The sequence below is a fragment of the Danio rerio genome, chromosome 1, assembly GCF_052040795.2.
Source record: "Danio rerio strain M-AB ecotype USA chromosome 1, GRCz13ab, whole genome shotgun sequence".
NCBI classification, from domain to species: domain Eukaryota; kingdom Metazoa; phylum Chordata; class Actinopteri; order Cypriniformes; family Danionidae; genus Danio; species Danio rerio.
The window spans coordinates 7,885,093-7,912,534 of record NC_141021.1 but is presented as its reverse complement, the minus strand read 5'-3'; the positions used below and the strand labels follow the sequence as shown (position 1 = coordinate 7,912,534).

The following is a 27,442-nucleotide window of genomic DNA, read 5'->3' as shown; positions in this document are numbered from 1 at the left end:
AGACAAACAACGAGGAATGGTGGAGCAAAAAAGCTGATAGTGAAGAATCTTAGTTTTTTTGTGAAAGAAAGAAAATATTAGATTAGATTCAACTTTATTGTCATTACACATGTACAAGTACAAGGCAACGAAATGCAGTTGAGGTCTAATCAGCAGTCAAATAGCAGCAAGTGCAGGATACAGGTATAAGTTAAAAAGAGCATGCTTAATAATTTGGGCCGTTTACCAGTCTTTGGTTTCATTATTTACTTTTTATTCCATTTCATTATGTTTTAGCTAAGCACAAACTTATGTTCAATAAATATTATTTCATATTTCGATGTTAACCTTATAAAATTAAATAAAGGTGCAGTAGCACAACCAAAAATATGATGGTAAACAAATTGTTTTTGGGGCATATTTAGATTGTTTCTTTTTGCATATTTAGATTGTTTTCTAAATATGCAAAAAGTGCCAATACTAGCATAAAGGTTAATTTGTATTAATTTCTATGTTGAATAAAAAAAAAAAAAAAAAGAGTTTGAATTTCTATAACATGCAAAAGATATGGCCATTTTTACAGTAATTTGCTGTAATCATGCTACCTGCCTTAACCACTTAAACTCTGCTGCTATTTGGGGATTTCCGCCTGGATTTTGCCTACCCCAATTTTAAAGCTTCCCAAATCCACATGCAGAGGTGTAAATGCAAAAATTTGGTATCATTTTAAAGGAAACCCTTTGAATTTTCATAAAACACTATTGAAAGTGTTTAAAATAACTGTATATGTTGCCTGTGTTATAATAAACACCAAAAAAAGAGGCGCTTTTTGTATTTTTTTTTTTTATAAACTCAAATTTGAAAGTGCACCTTTTAGGTTGTGTGTGGTCTAGGGTGCTGTAATTAATTTTGGTGGTTCCTGCAAATGTCTGTAATTATAGGAAAAAAGAAAAATCTCTCTACCATAATCTATGCAAAAGTCATTGCATTCCAACTGATGAGAGGTGCTGTACAAGCCACAGAGACCGATCCTTGTTTACATATTTCACTATTCTTTTGTTTGATCAAACATAATTCACTGTGTTTGGACCACATCAGACATATAAAAGGATTACTTATGCACATCACCTCAAAAACAGAGGAGAATGGCCCTGAAGGGCACAGCATAAGGTGAGAGATGACAGCTGTCTGTGCTATCTGGGGCTGCTTATTGATCATGAATGTATTGTTTACATTTCTGCGCCATGGAAACACCACAATTCATTCAACAACTGTTTGGCATATGAATATAATTCAGTAAAAAGAATGCTAGAACAGTATGTGCACCGGCAAGAGCTTTCATTTGAGCTATAACTTGTACATGTGTCATATAAAAAAATATGAAAATGAACCAATGTAAAATACCTAGCTCGGGTATCCAAAATACTGTGTATTTAATTGTAAATAACTTTTATACAGTAGAATAAACACCAAAGTGATGCATATGTGCATAAAATATAGATTCTACACTTTCAGACGACACCACTTACGGTGGTCTGGTGCAATGCTAGCCCTTTAAATCTGAAAGTCGATGACGTCACGGACCCGGTACCGGGGCTGCAGAGTTTAAGCGGTTAATTTCACAATTAAATTATGAATGCAACATATTACTGTGAATTTTTACAATTAAATACTGTGAAGCGATACTAATGTAATTCACTGCGAAAAATTACAGTAATTTGTTGTGAAAATCTGGACATTTTTTACAGTGAGCAGTTATAGAAAAACTATGGTCATATTTACAGATGAATGTACCATGAACATTATGTACAGAATGTATTAGCTATGAACAGAGATTTACAATAAATGAATATATGTACAGACTGCTATTGATAATCAGAAGTGTGCAGATAGATCAACATAATTACAAATGTCCATGTGCAGTGGGTATGTACAGTTTAAATAAAGGAATCAGTGCAATGCAGTGCAATGAATATGTGCAGTTTTTAAGTGTGCAAATGTTGAATAGTGCAGTGATTGTAAAGAGTATAAGTTAGAGGATTTGTATTTGAGGGGCAAACAAACTTGTTAAGTGGTGATGTGTTGGTGACGTATGTAATACTGTTTCCAGGTCCAAGCAATCACTCATTTGAGTTGAGAAATCATTCTTTTATGATCACTTTTTATTCATATCACACAATAAAGTTAATTTTATATAGTCATAGTGTACACAACAACCTCTAGGCTTGCTGCATCACAAATACCAAAATTTTAACAATTTATTTTAAAAAAATGAATCACTTTCTGGTCATTGGATATTTGGCATAATATATATTGCGATCGTGATTTTCGAATGTATTAAATCGATTTGTAAACGTTTATTATTACTATTTCACGAGTCTCCCCATTCAGTTGAATAGAGCGCTTGGACCCGGAAGCCGCTTCGCGTGACGTCACACTTAACAAGTGGAAAAAGTCAGGGGGGGGCAGAGTTCAGAAGGGAGACAGATCTGGGGGAAAAGCTGTTCGTCAGTCTGCTGGTTTTTGTACAGGGGAGCCTGAAGCGCCTGCTGGAAGGCAGGAGAGAATACAGTCTGTGAGCAGGGTGAGAGGAATCCTTAAGAATACTGCGTGCTCGGTGCAGGCAGAGTTTCTTCTGGATGTCCTCTATGGCTGGCCGTGTGGTCCCTGTGATGCGTTGGGCAGTTTTCACCACCCGCTGCAGTGCCTTATGCTCAGCAATAAATATGCCATGTCTTCGGTAACAAACTTTAAATGTTTGAACTATATTGAACCTACAATATATAAAAATGCTAAAATTCAAGCAAGGGTCAAATATGGACAAGCCCAAAAATTGGGTTTAAGGATTGATTTAAAATCTTTTTTTTTCTACCTAGCAGCTTGATTTGTCCATATTTGACCTATATATGGGTTGAGACAACCTCTATTCATTCATTCATTTTCTTTTCAACCTAATCCCTTTATTAATCTGAGGTCACCACAGCAGAAAAAAAACACCAAATTATCCAGCATATGTATCACGCAGCAGATGCCCTTCCAGCTGCAACCCATCACTGGGAAACACCCACACGCATACACTACAGACTATTTAGCTTACTAAATTCCTCTATAGAGCACGTCTTTGAACTTTCGGGGGAAACCAGAGCACCCAGAGGAAACCCATGCCAACACGAGGAGAACATGCTAATTCCACACAGAAACACCAACTGACCAAGCAGAGGCTCAGACCAGTGATTGCTGGGAAGCGACAACGCTATCCACTGCGCCACCACAACCTCTATTTTATTATTTAAAACTGCTATAATAATAATAATAATAATAATAATAATAATAATAATAATAGTAAATTTTATTTGTATAGCACTTTTAGGGCGTTGGATTAATAAAGGGACTAAGCCGACAAGAAAATAAATGAATGAGTGTATAGCACTTTTCTTACACATATGCAACTCTAAGTGCTTCACAAACAACAAACAAGCATTGTAAAGTAAACCAATGTATATATAAATGTATACATATGTGTGTGTGTGTGTGTGTGTGTGTGTGTGTGTGTGTGTGTGTGTGTGTGTGTGTGTGTGTGTATGTATGTATGTATGTATGTATGTATGTATGAATGTATATATATATATATGTATATATATATATATATATATATATATATATATATATATATATGTATGTATGTATGTATGTATGTATGAATGTATATATATATATATATATATATATGTATATATGTATATATATATATATATATATATATATATATATATATATATATGTATATATATATATATATATATATATGTATATATGTATATATATATATATATATATATATATATATATATATATGTATATATGTATATATGTATATATATATATATATATATATATATATATATATATATATATATATATATATATATATATATATATGTATATATATATATATATATATATATATGTATATATGTATATATATATATATATATATATATATATATGAAATCACACACGACACATATTCACATATTTTCATGTATTTTATATATCAAATAAATGCAATCCTGGTACGCATAAGTGCTCTTTCAAAAATGTTTAAAAAAGAAGAAAAACTTTCCTACCACAAAGTTTTGAACAGTAGTGTACAGTGTGAATAGACACTAGACTAGTGTAAATAATGTTTACTACATAAAGTGAAAAAAAGTCCTGCAGAAACATTCGTCTCACTGCTAAAAGGAGGATTTTGTCAACTCAAATATGACTTTCTGTTGAAGATTTAATAAACACACAAAAAAGCATGACTAGCACATTCCTACTATTAAATTCTCCAGAACATCTTGCCCAACAGATCTTCATTGTTAGTATTTTAAGCTTGTTTTCACAAACTGGGCAACATATTGAAGATATTAGCAGAGATACACTTGAATTTGGCCCTTTTGAGTTTATAAATTCAAATTCGACTGTCAGACATTCTCCAAAATATCTCTTTTTGTATTTTTCTACCACTAAAAGTAACCAAGCATCATATTTTAACAGTGAAGGTTAAGAGTAGCTGTAGATATGAGTGTAAAAGTGTTTTAGTGGTAGAGTGTAATAGTGTTTAGTGTTTAGTGCTAAATCTTTTAATATAAATTCAGGAAGTTTGACAAGTTGCTGATTTCTGCATAAATGTAATCCAATTAGAGGCTGCTGTAAACAATAGTTCCTGTCATGTTGTAATTTCAGAACAAAGCTCTAAACCTTTCGTGTCCGTGTGTTCAGCTGAAAGTTCACGTCTAGACATCAGAGCAGTGACGACGTTAATTAACAGGAAATATCCTCACTCCCTCAGCTCGCATGAACTCTCCAGCAAAACTTCATTTGGGCTGAAGATGATTAATAATTTGATCATATTCTCAGGTCGACCAGCAGTAATTTTTCTATCAAACTTAAATGTCAGATGGAAGCCTGGGTCAATCACGGAGCCATATGGTTCTCGACAAGAGGTGTGAGCCAATGCATAAATGAGAAGCGTTTAAAGGACACGTTTTTAAGATGTGAATTCCCCCCACACACACACACACAAAACCATCCCTGAAAAACAATGAAAAATTAATGGTGAACAAATTGACAAGCACAACTTCTGGAAATGAGCTCAAATCCACATGCCAGCAGGGTGTTATTAAAACAATTATGCACTTGCCTCAGCATAGTTCCGATTGTTTACAACAACACTTAAATTAGCTTATAAATATTCAATATCCTGATAAGCAGCAAGTGCTGTGACCTTGAGCAGAGACAGCTAACAGACCCTAACAACCAAAATTATTTTCATTGGATCGTTCTCCATTATTGTTTTATAGCAGTTAAGAAGATTCGCCTCAGAAGAGTCATAACTGAATTTATGATCTATATAAAAAAGCAGTATTCCTGGGTAAAGTAACTTTTAACGATGTTTTAAAACTGAACCACTCATGTATATTAAAATACTTATTTATAATATTGATACTAATAATGTATGCTATTCGCAGTAGAAAGGCAATAAAATAACCCAAACACTCTTTATTATGAGCATGAATATACATAATGAGTTAATTGAGCTTCAGCGCGCTCCCGCAGTCCTTACACATCATGAAGAAAGATGCGTAAAAACGCACGGCTCCGCGCATCTGCTGCCCTGCTGTTTCTTGGTTGACTGCCACCATCGTGTGGAGAGGGAACGAAACAACTTAAACTGCTGATTTACACTAAAAATTGGTAATCAGTCAAGAAACAAAGTCATTTTTAAAAAAAGGAGGGACAGAAACGTACCCGTATTCGGGCACGTAACGCTGCGAGCAAACGCGCAATGGCGATGCAAATGGTGATTTATCCCCAGTAATGGATTTCTGATGTCAGTCAGCCCTAATGACATCTCTAACGAATGCACTGGCACGTTCTGATTGAAAAATACCCTTAAGCGCGCGCACACACAAAGGATGAAGCATCGTGGATTGCCCACGGAAATATTTTGGGCACTTGGAGTTTGGCACAGAAGTATTGATAACAAACGCTCGCCACATCTAGAACACAAACAATGTCGAATCCACTGATGTGCGCACATTTACTAAACAAAACGTCATACCAGAACACAAAGCAACCCAACGAGCCACATATGAAGGATGGACAAGCACTTTTACGCACGGGAGTTGGACGCTCACCTGACTGCGAGGTGCACAGGGGAACAATCACAGCGGTGAGGAAGAGGGCGATGAGGATGTCAGATCGCATTTTGTTCGTGTGAAGAGGCTGCATATCCATTTCTTCACATGTCCACTCCAATGTCCCGTTGGCGAGCTGTCAAATGTCTTTCAGCCTGTGCGTCTTTGCGCAGCTGTTCACATAGGGCGCATGGTCTGAAGTTGCGCCTGTGTTTGTGTTTGCAACTGCAGCTGGATCGCTTGATTAAATGACAGAGGCGAAAGTGAGTTATTCCTTGTCTAAATGTGACTGCGCTGGGACTGTCATCACTCTGCGCTGAATTCCGGACCGAGTTACGGTCTCCGTGCCCGGGCGCGCGCCTTGAGCGCTTGAACACCGCCCACTTGAGTTCTGATTGGACAAAAGTGTGAATTCATTAAGGTGAAGCACAACCCGCCAAACAAACATGTTTTTTTATTATTATTATTATTTCCTATACTACAGAATTCGAACACAATTAAAATTTAATTCCACTTTCGCAAAACTTGCGTTTTATTAGTTTAATAAATTAATTGCCTTTAGGTAATTTGGCTATGTACATCAACAACAATCTTGCATTCCATTAAGCACTATGTGAATATGGTGTGCGTATTGGAGTATAATTTAGTATGATAAATGATATTACCACAGGTTCATCAATGTACCATACAGTATAAGCTTTAAAATAACTTATTGGAAGGTTTGGGTGTTTTTTTTTTTATTTATTTTATTTTTTTTTTGCCATTTAAGCTTATGAAATTTGTAGCTGTGGAACTGTTCAGAATCTCCAGAACGCCTATCTACACGTGTACAAACTAGAGGAAAAAATACAGAACTATTTTTGAGACTATAGCGCCATCTGCTGCAAACAAAAAGACTAGCACCATGGTCGTGTCCAAAATATGTTCTGAATCACATATTAATGCAATAAGATAGGAAAGTCCAAACTCGGTCCTGGAGAGTTTATCTCCAACTAACTTCAACACACCTGCCAGGAAGTTTTTAGTATATCTAGTAAGAGCTTGGATCAGCCGGTTTAGGTGAGTTTTGGAGCCAAACTCTCCAGGACCGAATTTGGGCATCCCTGCAATAAGGTGAGTTCTGGATTGCAATGTAGTATGCAACCTATAAAAAATGCACTGAAAAATACACAATAAAAAAATGGTGTTTAAAATATATGGGTAAAAAGTCCAATATACAATACTACATGCAGTCAGTGTGACTTTTCCTATTTCCACTGTGATTAGGGGACATAAAGCATGAGGACGTTAAAGCATGTTTACATAGGGGGGGATCTTCTACATTCACAGATGTTTTGCATTGAAGAGTCAGTGTGGGATCTTATTTCGTGTTACAAATAAGAAAGGGGATGAAACATAAGCACATGTAGGTAAATAAAATACTTATTGCAGTTTTTGGGTGAACTGACTTTTTAAATTGGATAGTGCGTGTATTTCATCTTGTAATGTATAATAGCAGGGCACGTATTCAAACACAACCTACCTAGACTGCACTATGGGCACAACATTGTGCATTACATTATGCCAATAATTCCATCTAGTAAGTTCACCAGGTTTTGAGACAAGTAAAAAAAAAAATAATAATAATAATAATAAAAGACAGAAAAAGCTTTAATTAAGAGATGTCCAAACTAGGGCCCACAGGTAAAAGTTTTATTTGGAACATTCCAACCGAGAGGAAAAAGAGAATGATGGGGAGAATGCCTTTATCAGAGATCATCATTTCGAATTCAACATAACCTTTTTGGCTTGTTTGTTTTACTGTTGGGTTGAGGTACAAAAAAAGCAAACTTAAACGTTTCAATTAAATGTTGAAAATGAATCAGATTTTTTTCTTTAAAGAAACAGTCTCTCGACAGATAGAGGACAACTCAAAAAACATCACAAGAAAAATCAATGCAAAAGCTGGACTTGTGTATTGTGTAAGAATTGTCGACTGTAATAAATTACACACACACACACACACACACACACACACACACACACACACACACACACACACACACACACATATATATATATATATATATAAATTATTATTATTATTATTTTTAATTATACTGCATTAGTTTATATAAAGCAATGTTTTCTAGTTTGTTTTTAAATATTAGAAAAAATAAAGTAGTAAATTACTCATGGCAACTCTATTACAGTGTGCTATATTTACCTTCTGCCCACAGCCATCACTGAAGTTTGGATTTTGGCCTTTCATAAGGAAAAGTTTGGGCACCCCTGTTTTAATTATTCACTATGTGATATTTACTTGCCAACATAGGCATATGAGCTGCCTAGCACTTTTGTGCATCATTTGCAAATTAGCTTTTTTAGTGCACAAAAAATGTGTTTTTTAGGAAGCTCGCTAAATCGAGACACTGCCAGTGCTAATGGACGAAGGTCTACATATACATTTCCAATCACAGTGTTAGCAAACCAGTTTTGTCATTATAGACAAACTCACATTAATGCTTGAAAATGCGGTCTAGGTAGTAAACTCACTCAATTTTTGAGACAAAACCATTGATAAAATACGCTTAAAGCTTATGAGAACAAATTAAATGCAACTCACTCCATTTGAGACAAAGCCATTGATAAATACACGTAAATATTCTGACAGGGGGGTCAAACAGCTGCCCTGCACAGTTTAGTTCCAACACTGCTTCAACACACGTACCTGTAGGTTTCAAACGAGCCTATATGACTTAATTAGTTTGAACAGGTGTGATTAATTAGGGTTGGAACTGTAGCTGCGTTGGTGCGTCCAAATTCGCAGTCTACCCATCCTAAATAGTATTAGAAACTAGAATTAGTATGTCCAAAACTATAGTATGTTGAAAAGGGTATAAAGGTTTCTGGATGGTTTACTATTTTCGGTAAAATCTCTTAAGGTGTACACGCGCCTACACTCTAATATTGCCCACAAAACTACAAACGGGGGTAAAAAAAGTGTAAACAAACTACCAACATGGCAGACGCGCGAGACCAACCATCAAGTAGAGAGGCTTCAGTAAAGTTATTTAAATGACTATTAATTAATATTTAGCCAACTGGAACATGTTTAAATCGCGTTTTCCTAGTTATATTTAATCTACAACAACAATGTGAACTTATATCAAGATATGTTTGGACATTAACTTCTCAATGCATATCATTACCTAAAAAACATGATTTCCCTGCATGAAGACCCATAAATGGCGGATTATCCTGCTGCTGTTTCTCCAATACGGAAGGTATTAAATATCTAAGAAATGTGGATGATGCGTCGAGATGATTGACTCATAATAACTAAGCAACATAACAACAAAGTAGCTTGCATACTCCTCTGTTACACACTCAAAAGTATATACTTTTCCTTTACAAAACAAGTACACACTTTTGGGTAGTAGGCTAATATAAGTATGTGAATTGTGACCTAGCATGTGAAAAGCTGCGGCCCTCCAGAAACCGAATTTGACATGTGGCTTATGAAAACAAATTATAAACGCAAGCTGTAAAAGTGTACACACAAATTACTCCAAATCTCCTCTTAGTGGTAGAACTCCTCTTTAATATATTTTACAAATGGATATACACCTCCAAGGAGAAAAAAAAGTCAAATTAAATAAAATAAATCCTCACTAATTGAACAGGCTTTATGGCTGAGCGGTTCAGTAGCCCAGTGCATGCTACCAGATCAGACATGTTTTAAAATCTCCAGTCACTCTCGCTCAAACACACACACACACACACACACACACACACACACACATACTCTCACTGTCACACAAACACAATACTAGCATACAAGTAATCTCGTGAACATGCACACATCGGTAAAGCTGAACGTGTATACACTGACAAAAAATGCATACAAGAGCAAAAGGTGAATCTCATGAAGCCAGTTCAGAACACATCCAGGTAATATTTCACCCCAAAATCTAAAGTAATATGCGGTGATAAGAATGTTAACAATTAAGCATAATTTTCCCCAAAATTTGCATTGCTCTAATGCAGAGAAAAATATATATATATTTATTATAGTTGAATGTGGGGAAAAGCATGCTTGGTTTCTCATTTAAACGAAAACAAATTTTAATTTAAAGGAAAATATATTTATTTGATTTTCCTCTTCGATTTCGAGGTGAAAATGGAAGCTGAACGTTCATGAGAATCACCCACAAACTTCTCACAGATTAGAACTGAACTAAAACAGTTTGGTAACTCAGAGGCACCCACAGATATTGTGATATTTGCATGTGTGCACATGTGATAGAGTAGTCTGATAACGGCGGTGACTTTACATGACGGAACGTGCCGAGTTTCAAGAAATGGCTTTACAGAATCCGTCCGAAAAACCACCGATATTTTCTGCTTGACATCAGTGCTGCATGTTTTTTTTTCTTCTTCTTTTTTCTGATTCCTCATTGGTGGACTCCTCCCCCACAGCAAACAAACAAATGAACCAATGGAGCTTTGGGATTTCTATGACATCACTTATGAACAAATTAATCTCAGTGTTTGTCAAGTTTTAAGAGGAAGCAGGCTGCAAAAGTTGGCTCATGATGTCCAGTTATATGTGGCAAAAACACAGAGGCACTATAGAATATAGGAGGTGACATCAGAGAGGCTGCGCGGCCTTGTTTTCATGATCACCATCTTTGTACGTTTTTTTTTTTTTTTTTACTTTTCTTTTTCGTGGGGGAGTAAAAGCAAAGTTGTTTGAGAAGATCTTTCAAAAATAACACCAAAATAATAATAATAAGCCATCAAAAATAGACAGTACGGCCCTGATCCTTCCCAAATATCTTGAGATGTGACTCGCAGTGTCATTCAACACTTATTTTAACTTGCTTCTTCCCCCCCCCTCCCCGAAGAATGTTTTAATAATGAGATTTTGCCTCGGTTGCAGTCTTGATCGACGTACATCGGTCACATGCATGTGAGAGTGGCTCGCGTGGCAGACACACATCATCTTGCATAGTTTTTGATGAAGTCCTGAACTTTGTTCCTGAAATCCTCCTAAAACAGAAAGCGTTAAAGAATTTTCTGTACATGTGTATCTGATTAAAAAGAGATGGGAGGTATGATTATGTATAATACATACAGTTGAAGTCAGAATTATTAGTCCCCTGTATATATTTTTCCCTAATTTCTCTTTAAGATTTTTTTCAACACATTTCTAAACATGATAGTTTTAATAACTAATTTCTAATAACTGGTTTATTTTATCTTTGCGATGATGACAGTACATCATATTTGACTAGATATTTTTAAAAATACTAGTATTCAGCTTAATGTGACATTTAAAGGCTTAACTATGTTAATTAGGCAGGCTAGGGTAATTAGGCAAATCATTGTATAATGTTGGTTTGTAATGTAGACAATCTAAAAAAAAAATATTGCTAAAGGCAAGGCAAGGCAAGTTTATTTATATAGCACATTTCATACACAGTGGCAATTCAAAGTGCTTTACATAAACAGGAATAAAAAAGACAAGTTTAGGACATAAAATGCAGACAATAAAAATGATTAAAAACAGATAAAAACAATTTAAAATGTGTTAAAATAGGCTATAAAAGAATGAAAAAGAAAACAAAAAACATAATTGTGCAATCTGTCGGACGTAGCACAGTGCTCATACAGTAAAGCAATATCTAAGTGTGAACTCTTGAAAAGAAACAAGAATACAAAAACAAAAACAACAAAGAATAAAAGTGATTGAAAACAGATAAAAACAGATTGAAATATGTTAAAACAGGTTAAAAAGGAATGAGAAAAAAGAAAGACATAATAGTATGATCTTTCAGATGAAGCACAGTGCTTATTCAGTAAAGGCACAGCTAAACAGATGTGTTTTCAGTCTTGATTTGAACATGCCTAATGTTGGTGCACATCTGATCATTTCTGGAAGCTGATTCCAGCAGCGAGGGGCATAGTGGCTGCAGGCAGATTCACCCTGCTTTGACTGAACTCTTAGAATTTGTAGTTTATATGATCCTAAAGATCTGAGTGATCTGTTGGGTTTGTATTCAGTAAGCTAATATTATTGGCCCTCAAAATGTTTTTACATTTACTTTTATTCCAGCTGAAATAATATTTTACAGAAGAAACATATTATAGGACATACTGTGAAAAAAATCCTTGCTCTGTTCAACTAATTTGTAAAATATTTGAAAAAGAAATTCAGGAGTTGAATAATTTTTTATGTATATGCAATATCCGCATTATTTAGTTTTTTTCATAGCAGTTAAAGGAAGCATGTTTAAATATGTGTTGGTGTTTTACCTTATCTCGTAAATGATGCTCTGCTGCATCTATATTCAGTGGGTCATCAAAGTTAAGAAGATCCTGTGAGAGAAATTGAAACTTCTATTGCTTGTTTTTTTTTTACACAGAATGATGACATAAACATTATTGATTATCTAAAATCTGTACTTACAGTGAAGAGTGAATTCAGTCCCCATACTACATCCTACAGACACAAAAAACAGCTCTAGTCATACTCTCAATACTCCATCCAGATTTAACACAAAATCCATGTCTTTTTTTTTACTAACAGTCGATTTTTTTCCCGGTTAATGGAAACCCCATGATTCGCATACATTTTGAAAATGCGCATAAAAAACTTATGAGCATAACTGAGTAGGATAAACTTTTTATTCGATAAGAAAAGATGCGCATAAACTACGATGGAAACAAATTTCAGTGTGTGCATTAAAAAAGGTCAGGTGATTTTGTGATAAGAGATCACATGATGATGCAAATGTGTGTAAATGGACAAACCATCTGAAATGTTGATTTGGTCATTCTAAACCCCCTTACTGTTAATATATTATACTGTTATTATTATTGACCTCCAGAGTCAAGAGCATCTGTGCTCTGCATCTGATACAGTCAAACCCCACGTGTTCACTGCGTGTCAGGATTGCCTTCTGAGGCGCAAGTCATTTATTAGATGAAGATTGACGCAGCTTCTCCTAAGCAAATTGTGTTTTTACTGTTGATATTTGGCACCAGTTAATCAGGAACTGAGGATTTTGTTCGCTTTGACTTGTTGGATGGAAACACTGCTTTATTCGCACGTCTTTTATGCGATAATCCAGTTTTGCGCATAAAGTTCATTCACATTTTTGGATCGAAACATAGCTACAGTGACACAAGTTTAACAAACATGAATTCATATTGAGTAACTCACATTTAAGACAATTTTTAGTTTTTGTTTTGGCAACAAAAATAATTCCAAACAAAGCTAAAGCAGAAAACTTCTAGAGCAAATTAATATGGTTTTGATTAAGGGTGCTTTCACACTTGTGAATCGATTCAGTTGTTCTGAAACAGAGATTACAATTGTTACATTGTTGCCCTTTGCTCTTGGAGCAGTTCGCTTTCACACTGCAAAGTTTCTAATCGGACCAAAAGAGCTAAAACAAGTCACGTGCGAGTAAACTCTCCTTACATTGGTCAGAGTGTCAGGGTTTATTTTGCAGCGTCCCGCTCAGCTGTCAGGAGAGGTGGTGGTTTGGTGGTGATTGACAGGGTGCGCACGCAACGTGTCTGAAGAGAGACGCGGTGGGGAGGGGTGAGAAGGGTGCGCGACGATGCCTATTTGGGGACCGGGAGGGAGACGCAAGATTACCGGGAGATCATCACTTGTTTGCGGGCATCCGGAGACTCGCGAAACTTCCCGCCCCGCTCATAATTCTCTCTTCATATATAGCCGTATATGCCTATTACATATCCATAAAACACTGTGATATAACCGCGCTCGGATCGGATCGCTTTCTCACTGCAATCGAACCGCTCCAGGGTTCGTTTCAATCGAGCCGAGACCACCTCATTCCAGCGATCTCGGATCGATTACTTTGGCGCGGAACAGAGTGCGATTGCCCTGTTCACATATGCCAAACGAACCGCGCTAACTGGGCAAACGAGATACGTTCCGAAACAAAAGTGTAGGTGTGAAAGCACCCTAAGTTGATGGCCCAATGATCCACTCAATAAGAGTCTGTTGCTTCAGTTCAAAATGGATCATTTGAAAGAATGACAACGATCCCTCATTAAAACAGACTTGCTTCCACCTAGGGGTGATATTAGTGCCTTATTTATTCATGGAAGTTCTAAACCAGACCTGGAGTGCCAGCGCAAAAGAACACTCAGTAAAATGTCAATTTAAAAATGCCAGTTTATGGAGATCGTCTGTGTCAGTATCATACTTCCTTATTAAAACCCAAATGTTCAGTTATTGAAAGAAAGAAAGAAAGAAAGAAAGAAAGAAAGAAAGAAAGAAAGAAAGAAAGAAAGAAAGAAAGAAAGAAAGAAAGAAAGAAAAGCAAGTAAACAAACATACAAATAAATTCCCCAAGAAGACATTTAAAAAAAAAAAGACCTTTAGAGTACGAGTGGGTGCCCATCCAGTACCATCAATTGAATGCTCTCGCAATAAACTGTGGAGAGATTTTAACAACAACATAAACACAGCAGTAAAAAGGACAATGTAGAGTCTGTTGCATAAACACATCTGAAGACATGGCTATTATAGATATACACACCTCAGACAAATCTCGCCCGTTTCTGCAATGTTCGGGTGCCATATTCTAGTCAAGCACTTCACTTTGGGAGGCTGTAAAAAGCAGAATATGATTTGTTGTAGTTCAATGCAACATAAATGAACATATTTTGCATAATGTGTTTCACACAGGTGAGTGGGCTTGACAAACCACCTGTAAAAAACACATCTTTAATTTCTCTGACACTTTAACTGACAGTTGCAGTTTTTTTTAAACAATCACTCCATATCTCTTAAAAAACCCATGTGCATTTTCCAAGTGTGCTTAACACAGGTGAGTGGGCTTGACAAACCCCCTATAGAAACATTATTCTCTCTCTCTCTCTCTCTCTCTCTCTCTCTCCCTCTCTCTCTCTCTCTCTATATATATATATATATATATATAATTATATATATATATATATATATATATATATATATATATATATATATATATATATATATATATATATATATATATATAAATATATATAATTATATATATATATATATAATTATATATATATATATATATATATATATATATATATATATATATATATATATATATATATATATATATATTTATATATATAATTAATTCTCTGAGCACAAACAGATCCTTTGTATCATTAGCTCTTCTTGTGTGTATTGCCTCTTCTTGTTGAATCGCTGAATCCCTCCTCAATTGTAAGTCACTTTGGACAAAAACATCTACTAAAGCAGTGTTTTTCAACCACGATCCTGTAGGACCAGCAGCTCTGCACATTTTCCATGTCTCCCAAACCAAACACACCTGATTCAGGTCATCAGTTCATTAGAAGACTAAAAAGGACCTATAATGGGCATGTCAGACAAAGGAGACACATGCAGTGACATCCAAAACATGCAGTGTTGGTGGTCCTACAGAAACATGGTTGAGAAGCATTGTGCTAAATGTAAATGCTATGTCCAAAAATGAACAAGACTAAAGCATAAAAGACATATGCACAGATTATGCTCTGTTGTGTAAAAACAAAAAAATAAACAGAACAAAAATCTTTTTTCCATGTGTTCTAATGGGTTTCTTTTCTCCGTGTGCTTTGGTTTCCCCCAAAAGTCCAAAGACATGCAGTACAGGTGAACTGGGTAAGCTAAATTGTTTCTAGTGTATGTGTGAATGAGAGTGTATGGCTGTTTCCCCGTGATAGGTTGCAGCTTGAAGGGCATCCGCTGTGTTAAACATAAGCTGGATAAGTTGGTGGTTCATTTCGCTGTGGCGACCCCTGATTAATAAAGGGACTAAGCTGAAAAGAAAATGAATGAATGAACATCTAGTCATTACAATGTTTGCTTAATGCCTGGTCTAATGCCTTACGCCTCAGTAATATCTCATTAATGAATCTAAACTTGAATCTTAAGGTTGGTGGTTTATATCTGGATCTCTGCATGTGCTACACATGGCTATTACAGGTTGTTTAAGGTCAAGGATGGGTGGTGTTATGTATTTGTGCATTTGTGTGGGAATACTCAGGCAGCTATTTTATTGAATTGGGATACTGCAGAGCATCAGTAATGCCTGCAAACATCTACTTAAGGGCCCCGCTTACAAATGGACTAATAAAATCATCGTAGCACTGCCAGTGAGTAAGTGTGGCATTACCTCATTACTTCATGATATGTCACAGGCACTTACCACCATATTATAGGCTTCAGGAACTTCGATCTCAAACTGAAACTTTCCACCAAGGTAATAGCCTTCATCTGATGAGAGGTTTAGTGGCAAAGTCAGGTTATATTTTCACTTGCAGAATATCTGAGGCATTTGACAGATACTAGCAATGTATGACATAAACAAGATAAGGATTATTCACACTCCAGTGCATTTTAGATATGCTGTTTTAGACACACAACATATATATATACACACACCAACAGAAATATAAATATTAGCAAAACCTAATTTCTTAAAATTTAATTTTATATACAGCGAGGGAAGTAAATATCAAACACGTCATGTTTTTTTTTTCCTGGGAATAATATTTCTAATGGAGCTCCTAACATGGAATTGAAATATAATACATCCAATACAAACATAAAAATAAAAGAAATCTGAAAAATGAGTTGTGTATGTGTAATAACAATGGAATGACAAAAGGAGAAAGTACTGAACTACTGAAACATATTTAATACTTAATGTTAATAACTTTGATATGGTGTTTATGTTATTGTGTCTATTTACAAAAGTAATACAATAATAATGATATATAATAATGATAAAAATAATGATTATTTTATATACATGATATAAACGGATACACAGAAAGATCGCACATGATCACGGCGTCCTAGCTGTGCGGTCTGCTACGGTCTGAAGGTTTAGCTTCTGGTTTGATTGGAGCACAAGGTAGTGACACTTCATGTTTAATATGTTTGTTTGTTTGTAAATTGAGTTTAAGTGATGTCTGTTTGTTTGTATACGGTTTTCATGTTTGCTTACATTTGGTGTCATTTTCTCTTTGTATACAAAGCTCTTACGGTGTTTGGCTTATGGTGTAAGGTGTTCGGTATAAGATGACTGAGTCAGTGAAGTGAATGCTGCACTGACAATAAATCATGGAAAAACACCACTGAAAGAGTCAATCCTTTATTGAACCAGGGAGCTACACTTAATATAAGGCTTTTTAGGTGATGACAGCTTAAAGACGCCTCTCATATGGAGAAGGAAGTCACATGCATTGCTCAGGTGTGATTTATTCACAGACTTTAAGACAGTGTAAAAAATCCTAATGGTTCTGTGGGTATCGTCTATCAAATCTAATCTTTAATTTGTATTTTCTATTAGATTTAAGTCAGGTGATTGGCTAGGCCACTCTACAGCTTTATTTTCTTTCTCTGAAAGCTTTTGAGAGTTTCCTTGGCTGGGTTTTGAATCATTGTCTTGCTGAAATGTCCACCCTGGTTTCATCTTCATCATCCTGCTAACGTAGATGTTTGATTGAAGCAGCTGATGTTAATTTACAATGACGAAGGGCAGAGGGTTGCTGAAGGACTACTGAGAGATTTTAGCTGCTGTCTGGGCCTTCACTGCCTTTCTACACCTTCCTTTGTTCATCTGTTCAATACCTTTTCCCTGCGTCATTTTATTTTATTACGCATAACCTAATTAGTAAACTAATTAGATTTGTTTTCTTTGCATTTGTGGATTTCTTTGGTTGTTACCAATATCAGGGGAAAATTTCAAGTCAACGGCACCTTTAGGGGGCTTTTAGACTTAGTTCAAATGCCTGGTTCGAATCCAAGTTCGATAGTCCCCCCTCAGCTGGTACGCTTGCATCATCAAGCTGCTGTGTTTTGTATACAGCTGTTGCTAGGTGACGGCCACAAAAGCAAAGCGCCAAAATGGAGACAACGCTTATCACAGTCGTTCTGCTTTTACTGAAACTTTTCGTTTTGTTATTAAAACCAAAATACAGAGAGCCACTTGCATCTATCTGTTGCAAAAAAAAAAATAAATGAATAAAAATAAAAACGTTTAGAACGTCACTTATGTCTGCAGAAGTCGTTTTTGGTGGAGACAAGCAGACACTATCACAGTTTGCACTGGGTCACTAACGACAGTTTGTCGTACATTTGGCGGTTCACTTCCGTTATTTGGTACGATTGCATTCATATCAGAAGTGAACCGTACCCCAGACCACCTCTTTCAGACAGACTCGGGGAGGGGTTACGGGTGCGCACCGGAGTTCAAAAGACACGCTCACACTAGCTAAATGTACTATACTCTGACGTCAAACGAACTCGGAACCAAAAGTGCTAGTGTGCAAGCACCCTTAGAAATATGTATTCAGAAAAAAATGGTGACGTGTTCAATACTTATTTTTTCTGCTGTATGACTGTGAAGGGATTGACATGTATTTATGTTAAACACTTGAGGTGTGAATAGGTTAACTAGTTTCTTATACACTGCTCAGTAGCATTTGCATTTAATTGATTTTTACAACTGCACTTTATGAAAACAGATCTGAATTACCTGGAGAAATGGCCAACTGGAAGTGACAGAGTTTGTTTTCATCAGGAAATGTAACTTTACATGTACCTGCAGAGGAAATAATAATATGTAGATAATGGTTTATAATCATAATGGTTTAAACATCTGCCTTACAAAGAACAGATCCACTCATGATTGTAAATTAACACAATTTAATAGTAATTTTTTTATGACAAAATAGTCCTTGCAATGTATGAAATATTTGATGTTAAGAATGAACTAGGCTTATGAAGGTATTATATATTACTGGTTGCGATTAATTGCTGAAGATTTTATCATAGTACACTAAAATCTTGTTTTTCCCCCCATTTGAATTACACTATGGGAGCTTGATCTTTCTTCTGACTTTTAAAGTTCAAAAAAGTGACTTTTATTAACCTTGTAACAAACTGCTAGTAAATTTTCTGTTATTTAACATACATTTCCCTATATATTATTTATTTCTTGCATTTACACTATTTCAAAGTACTAAAATGTCAGTAAAAGTCACTTTGTTAAACCGTAGAGTTGAATTTTCACCATCAAACATCGGCAGAGCACACATCAACATCCCATAATGCAACTCACAACCGTAAAATAAAAGTAAAATACAATTGTGAATCACAAAATACTGAATCTGTTAATTAACAGATATTTTTTACAGTCTATACCAGGGGTGGGCAAACTCGGCCCTGGAGGGCCGGTGTCCTGCACAGTTTAGCTCCAACTCTAATCAAACACACCTGCTTATAGATTTCTAGTGATCTTGACGACACTGATTAGTTTGTTCAGGTGTGTTTGACTAGTGTTGGAACAAAACTCTGCAGGGACACCGGCCCTCGAGGATCAAGTTTGCCCATCCCTGGTCTATACAGTAGTCACATGTTACTTTAACAAAAGCATAACAAATACAAATACTTATTGTATTGCTTTATTGTATAGACATGTTGAGTAAACAAATGTTTTAACCAAATTATATTGCAAGAAGATTATAAAAGTACACTATAACACTATAAAGCAAAATAAAATCTCATTAGTAAATGTTACTTAATGGAATAAAATGATCAGTGAAAAAAGACAGATTTATGACAGATAACCATGTTAAAATTATTTTCAAAACAACTGAATTGGTTAATAACTCAATTAATTAAAAAAAATCTGACTTTAATTCCAATTATGACTACGATTGTAACGTGTTATAAGGAATTAACTAAGAAATTCAAATCGACCTAAGATTAACACAAAGCTTTAAATAGTTTTCGTTGTGGGTTTTCTCTATTGGAGCATTACTGCACAAATAGCCCTAGAAATAGTCAAGAGTCTTAAATCAATATTTCAGCATGTAGTAGGCCAGATTAACATGTGAAAACATTAATGTTTGAACTATTAAGCTTACCAATTAAATCCAATTAAATGTCAACAATTCTTCAAAAGCAATCTAAAAAGTTAAAATAATAAATAACTATTCACTGTATTTTGAAGTGATATCAATATTCTGCATGTTCATTATCAAGACATATTGAATTTTAGAATATGGGCATATGTCGATCTATATTATATGTCTTTGTCAATATTATTTTGTCAAACTGATAATCACTAAAAGCTAAAACCAATGTATTTAAACTGCTCCAAGTGAATATATTTGACCTGGATATACTCACTTGGAAGGTTGGCCTCAAGTTCTGCAACCTCTGCAAACACAAATCAAAGTATGAGTGCTCAGTTCTTATGTTCAATAACGAAACTAGCTTTTGTCAACCAGTATAGAAACTAATTACACTCTTTTTATCAATTTTAATGTGATGCGCTTATGAATTTGTTTAATATTGTAATTATGATCTATGAAACACAGATACAAGGCGCAGTTCTATCCAGCTATATATGGCCACCTGCATTCTCAAGTCACTCAATGTTCAGCTGGTGTGGATCCAGTGGCCTGGCTGGTTCAGAAAATAGCCTGAGTGTTTGACTGCGGATGGGAACTGCTTTAAGCTGTTGGTAATAGCAGACTCCTCCTCTCAGCCAGTTATAAATAGAGTCTACTGCTCTCCGGATCTGGCCTGCATCACATCACCTTACGCTGGTTTACTGGCACCACGAACACCCAGCAGAAAGAAACTGTACAACAGACATCCAGTCGACACACTCTCCAGATTCAGCCCTGATCTACTCTATCAAAAGTGTTTGGCAATGTCACTCAGGGTCATAATCATAATATGTTAATTGATATAGATGGATAGAAACAACAGAACCACCAAATCAATAATTAATAGCGATAGGGCTGGACAGTACCGATATTGCAGTGTGCACATCTGCAATATAACAGGATGTGCAATGTTGAGTTTACATGTTGAGAAAGAGACATCATTCCAAAAACATGAGATTTGGGGATTTAAACCATAACAGAGTGAACGTTTATCATCTGCATGTGTTTCAAGGCCTGTGACTGGGCATTAAGGCACAAGAAATTGTACCATTTTTAACTTTAATAAAATTCCTACAGACTTTAATACATCATTGTTAATACATCATTCACAAGTAAACGTTGCTGCATTTTCACAAAGTCATGAACTAAACAGAAACAAATGGTCAGACTTTTAATGAAGATTACCAAATCAAACTATTAATTGTTCATCTATAAAAAATCAACGTCCCCTAGCAAAATAAACAATGCAAATCGATTTCACATAGACTTTAATATGCACGATCTACTATGAACATCTGAGAATAAAACAACACACTTGGGGGTCGTTCACACAATGCGTTTTTCCTTTTCAACATGCTACTTTTCTATTGTTTTCAATGTAAACAAAGTTCAAAGTGTTTGACCATTACAATCGTGTCTCATATTTTCTTTTTTTTTTTTTTTTTAGAAGCATCTTCAACTTTCACTGTTCAACTCATTACTGTCAGCTCCAAAAGCAGTGGACAAATCAGCAGAGCTCTGAGGTGGGGAAACCATTGCAAGCTTCTGTTCATAGTAGAATTTTAGTTTTATTTACCGTTATATCATGGTGAATAAGGTGTTTGTTGTGGCTTTGTCCAAAACATCTTCAGTTATATGATGCATCTTCATGTGCTTATCCTAACATATTGTTTTCCTATTTCTAATAGGTTCGTTATTGTCTTTATTACATCAAGTTGTAATGTAAGCTGCTCATCTAACGATAACATTTATAATATTTATATTATTTGCCAATTAAAAACCACCTCATGGGATTTTTTTTTTTTATTATTTTAACTGTCCTCCAGAGGTTACATTTTCAGCCGCCTTAGTATATATTGACTGAAATTAAATATGTTTTGTTTTCCACCAAAGGTGCTGAAATATGACTGGGTAAACTGGCATTGGGTGGGTTATAAAGACCAAAACAAAGACAGACATTCCCACACAGAACACAATTTTTTAAAGGAGAATAACTGACTTATAACTGAGTTATTCTACCGTTACTAGCGTTGTTTTTACAGATAAATAATTATGTTCACTTATAATGTTTCTTAAATATCTGCAACATATTATGTTTGTTTATGCCTTAGAAGAGTCAAAAACCTACAAACAGGCCCTTCAACAGTAACTTAACAGCAATATACCAGTATTTTATTTCCTCAAATGCTGAAATGGCTGTTTATATACAATGTACGGTGTTTCCTTGACAGCCTAAAGCTTAAGCACATAAAGCACATGATTAGCATTCGGTTGCTTAGTGTTCTGTCATAACATTCTAACATGGTATCATTTCACACCGAATATGTCTGGCAAAGCAATGCGAGGTCTCATTCCTTAACCTGGAATTAAAGCAGTGTTTGAACAAACAATATTGCAGGTGGTTTGAATGGACAACAACGTCAGGCACAGTCAGAAAAGCACTATTGTGGTGAGCAAAAAAAGAAAACAGTTTATCCTCCTATATGAAAGACTACATATTTCATGTAATCAGTTTTCTTTTATTTTTGCTTTGTTAATGTTTTTCTCTGTAAAAAGAAGGGTTCGCACCCACCCCATGAACAGCAGATTCAGTGACTTTCAAGGTCTTTTTAAAGCACCATTAATTTTATATCAAGCACCTTTGTAGATCATATCCCAGCATATACAGCGTCATTAAAGTCCTTAACAATTAACAATTCACTTACACTTCATAGTTACGTTATACATGTCAGAGTAATTTAAAAAATGTACAAAGAACTTCAATAAAACGTGTTGAATTCAATACTGGTAATTATGGTTGGGCGATGTCGACCAATTTGGAATCGTACGATGTCTAATGTAAAATATTGCGTTGGACGATGGCATCGTCGTCACAGGTGGAGGTAAATTAATTATTCATGATTAATTAAATTATTCAAAACGAATTAATTATTTGTGGTCAACCGCTTCAACTACCTGACCCACATGGTATTTGTTTTACCCAAAAACAAATCATAAATAAATAAAGATAACTTGAACACAAATGATCACTTTTTCCGCAGGACTCTGGCATGAGTGATCTGTGTCGTTATAATCACGTCGACAAACTTGGTCTGTAAAAAAGATGCACAACCAACAACAACCAGCCAACAGTATCTGAGCTTTTCACTAAAATTACTAAGTACACATGTGAAAGTGAAAGATTGAAGCAGTTTACTGACGGTGTGACACGTTACCTGATAGATTCAAAAGACAGAAGAGTCATTAAATAGAGACAAGATAGTAAGACCCGATCCAGCGGTACATTATTGATAAACTGTCCAACGTGCAGTGCTTTCTGGAGCTCAGATGAGTGCATGACAGTGTGTGTGGCTGTGTCTGTGTGTGGTCACGTGATGTGAATTTTCAGCGGACGGAGGGCAGTTCAGAAATGCTAGGTAAAACAATAATTTTTGTTCTAAAATGCCATTTTAAAACTAAGACGTATGAGTGTAAACGGGGGCTGAGTATGTATTTTTCGTGAGCAGGTTTGCGACGGGGGGCGGAGGATTGCGATGCCGGCTCGGCATCATGTTGTCTATCGGCCATCAGCGATGGACGGTGGCATCGTCTATCGGGCCATCCCTACTGGTAATATTCAAAGGCAGTTTCGGAAATATTGATAAAATGTGCATTGTTTGTCTGTGTTATTTTACAATATTTTTATTCAAGAATGTCTCAGTTTTTTTTCTTTCTGTATTCAATAGGGATGTAACGGTATCAGAATTTCACGGTACGGTTATACCTCGATATGAATGTCACGGTACGGTATTTATTGAATCATTTACAGGAAAAAACAAAACTTATGAAAATACTCCAAAAAAGTGCCAAAAGTGTCAATGACATACAAATTAGTCATCTATCTGTAAGCTTTGAAACAGGAACTTCAATTTTAATAACAAAAAAATATTAAACCATGTAAAAAAATAAAGTTTCAATTTAGTATTGTTGAAAACTCATCACATTCAACATTTAATCACTCACTCACTTAGATAGAGATGGGTTTAAAGGAAAATTATCATATAAATATAATCTGGTAAAAGCTGGTATCTCTGGGTATTTACAATGTCCCCTGCAACAGAAAAAACCCTCTCATTTGGGACTGAGGTTTCTGGGACAAGAGAGATATGACTTGGCCCAGGTTGACAGCAGTGGGTAACGTTGTGCATTGTCTTTCCCCCACTTGAGAGGACAAACCATGAGTGAGATAGAGGTCTCATGTCTGCATCAATCTGAACAGTGTGCTGACAACACCGCTATTCAGTACTCGCGCGACAACACAGCTGATAAGAACTCGCGCGACAACACCGTTATTCAGTACGCGCGCGACAACACAGCTGATAATAACTCGCGCGGCAACACCGCTATTCAGTACGCACGCGGCGACAACACCCGCTTTAGAGTTTTCCAGCTCTTTTTCATCCCCGCTTCTAGCAGCACACTCCATTTCCGCATTACTGGATCTGTAGCGACAACAGACCGCAAGGGATGATGGTCAAGCATGGGCTGATGGGAATTGTAGTTTTCGCTACCTCCCATTCGCTTCATTCGCCTGAGCACATTTTCTCAGAAGACCTATAGTTTTACCGAGTCATGCGACTGCGGTAATATCGAAAAAAAAATTAATATTGCGGTATGACAGTATTTACAATACCGTTACATCCCTAGTATTCAACAACGGGGTTGAAAAAAACATATAAGCAAATTAATTTAAAATTTAATTTAAGCACTTAAACGGACCTATGTTTGTCTTTACTTACTTTCCAGGCCTTGAATCCATGTCTGAAATTCAAGTATTTTCCAGAAGTTTCATCAGATAACCTGTCCATCTTTACATGTTTTGACTGTGAAATCAGGGCAGACCTAAAAATGGTCAGAACCACTAGACGCAAACCAGTGTCATGATCCCAGCAGGCAGTGTTTTTTTCATACCTTTGATGAGCAGTCGATCTCTGATGGACACTCTATGAGCGGCATCGTTAGAGCCTGCAGGGGTCCGGCCGGCCCTTACGCCCTCCTCCCTCTTCAGCTTACTGGCTAACGTCAGCATCCCCACAGACCAACATACACACCCTAACACACCTGTGAGGAACACAAATACACACAATGACCATCAGTGAACATGAAACACAAGTGAAAGTATTAAGAAAACATATATATCCGCTTTATTATAATTATTATAACTTAAACTTTATCTTAGAAACATTTCTAACGTTCGTTAAGTTGAACTTACCTAACTAAAATGAAAACAGCACTCCTTTTCACATTTTTTCTCCTTTTTTTCAGTTATTCTTCTAAAAGGTAGTTAACTAATGTAGGTAACAGAAAAAGTTTACAGTAAGCAATACTTACTGTAAAATATTACCATAAAAACCTAAAAAATAAATAACAAGTAAATCTATATTAAAAGTGTCATAAAAACATTAAAAACATAGCAAAACTATAGTGATGCTAACTACAAACTACATAACTTTTACATTTTAATATTATAGAGCAGGGGTCACCAAACCTGTTCCTGGAGGGCCGGTGTCCTGTAGATCTTAGCTCCAACCCTAATCAAACACACCTGCACAAGCTAATCAAGGTCTTATTATCCATACTCAAAACATACAGGCATGTGTTTTGAAGCAAGTTGGAGCTAAACCCTGCATGGACACGGGCCCTCCAGGACCGAGATTGGTAACCCTATGATATAGAGTCTAGATACAAAAACAAGACTGGTAAACATTACACTGATTTTGCATTATTAGTTTAAACTTTGAAATATGAAATATTTATTGATGTTAATAATTTGTTGTGACAGCTATTGTTTAAGACAGTAACTAAGTTCTTTGCATTGAACATATTTTAGCTTTAGCATTCTTGTTATACGATTAAGCTCAAAAGACCTATGATGTTATTATACATGACAGACTGTCCTTTAATATCATTTGTAAACCATTATAACTTTGTTTGTAGAATAATAACACTACTACTGCTATATTTGAATAACAACAAATATGGGTGTTATAAACACATGTTTTAATAAAGTTGCTGTTGAAATCTGACTTATTAGCCCCCTTTGAATTTGTTTTTCATTTTTAAATATTTCCCAAATGATGTTTAACAGAGCAAGCAAATGTTCACAGTATGTCTGATGTTTTTTTTTCTTCTGGAGTAAGTCTTATTTGTAGTATTTCTGCTAGAATAAAAGCAGTTTTTAATATTTAAAAAATCAATTTAAGGTTAAACTTATTAGACCCTTAATACTAGTGTCTTGAAAATTCTCTAGTAAAATAGTATGTACTGTCATCATGGAAAATACAAAAGAAATAAGTTAAATAGAGATGAGTTGTTTCCTATTGTTTAGAAATGTGTTGAAAAAAAAGTTTCTCTGTTCAACAGAAATTGGGGAAGAAAAGATACAGGGGGACTAATAATTCTTCAACTGTATGTTATTATACTGGAATAAATACAAAGGTACGAAATCTCTAATGCGAATTGTATTGGCATGTCATTGGCTTCACAGTAATACCATACCACTGTAACTTACTACAAATAAAGTATAAAGCTTCTTTCTAAACATGTACTGAAATAAAGCGATGGCTCATTTTAAATGCCTTGGAATACCACGGTAATACCATAGTAGATGAATAGAGCGTTCTGTCAGCACAGCTGTATAAATAAAAGTAGCATGTTATTACCATCTGTTACCCTCATTCTAATGCCATTACAAAACGTCCTTTAATGAAATATTAAAACTATAACACAACTTCTATGTTGTATGGTCTATAATAAGAACTCAATGTGCAGATAACTTAGCATGACTTAAATCCATTCAAACTTTCATATTCACCAGTTAGTGTCACCAGGCGTTATTTTGCTAACATGTTTACTAGCAGCTACAATCTAATCCTCATCGCTCAGGGCATAATTTATACCAGGATTCAGCTAAATATTTTCGTACACAATTAAATATATTGTCTAAAAGGTATTTACATTCATAACACAACTCTAAATATGTGAAATAACTCGGCTGCGATCGATAATGCACTTACCTGCCGCTGTCAGAGTGACTGAACTGCCCTGTTTACACCATAATCGGGACACCAGACGTGAATTTTGCACGTTTTCCCCCCAAAACAACTTCAAGATAAAATATGCTGAACGTCGATAAAAGAAACAAAATTGAGTGGAACGATGCGAGGATTAGTTCCGCCGAGTTTAATGATTTCCGCTGCCTGAGCGGTTTAGAAGCCGGAAGTTGTTCCGTTCATTTAATAAGA

The 27,442-nt window shown here is 35.5% G+C and overlaps 2 protein-coding genes across 7 annotated transcripts in view; both read right to left on the bottom strand.

Moving 5' to 3' along the window:
- The window catches only part of erbb4a (erb-b2 receptor tyrosine kinase 4a), a 267,096-nt gene extending 260,610 nt beyond the window's left edge, over nucleotides 1-6,486 (bottom strand). Inside the window, 1 exon segment of the mRNA NM_001143751.3 lies at nucleotides 6,165-6,486. Within this exon segment, the coding sequence (NP_001137223.2) occupies nucleotides 6,165-6,264 (100 nt within the window). The 5' untranslated portion in view covers nucleotides 6,265-6,486.
- Nucleotides 6,487-9,721: 3,235 nt separating this feature from the next.
- Nucleotides 9,722-27,408, bottom strand: ube2f (ubiquitin-conjugating enzyme E2F (putative)). Of its 6 annotated transcripts, none has more exon segments than NM_213314.3 (11): nucleotides 9,722-11,198; nucleotides 12,465-12,527; nucleotides 12,619-12,651; nucleotides 14,566-14,623; nucleotides 14,729-14,799; nucleotides 16,400-16,467; nucleotides 18,737-18,802; nucleotides 20,395-20,424; nucleotides 25,110-25,259; nucleotides 25,411-25,551; nucleotides 27,215-27,408. In NM_213314.3, coding segments are annotated over 9 exon segments (558 nt in total). In that variant the 5' UTR covers nucleotides 25,228-25,259; nucleotides 25,411-25,551; nucleotides 27,215-27,408; the 3' UTR covers nucleotides 9,722-11,147.
- Nucleotides 27,409-27,442: the final 34 nt, after the last annotated feature.

What these genes read in the sequence shown, in the direction of transcription:
- ube2f (XM_087235421.1), bottom strand. Translation starts at nt 25,227, where the DNA reads ATGCTGACGTTAGCCAGTAAGCTGAAGAGGGAGGAGGGCGTAAGGGCC. An exon ending in ACTTGAGGCCAACCTTCCAA is followed by an intron (nt 18,803 to 20,394) that starts GTGAGTATATCC and finishes TTTCCTCTGCAG; the next exon opens with GTACATGTAAAGTTACATTT. An exon ending in CTGAAGCCTATAATATGGTG is followed by an intron (nt 14,800 to 16,399) that starts GTAAGTGCCTGT and finishes TGCTTTTTACAG; the next exon opens with CCTCCCAAAGTGAAGTGCTT.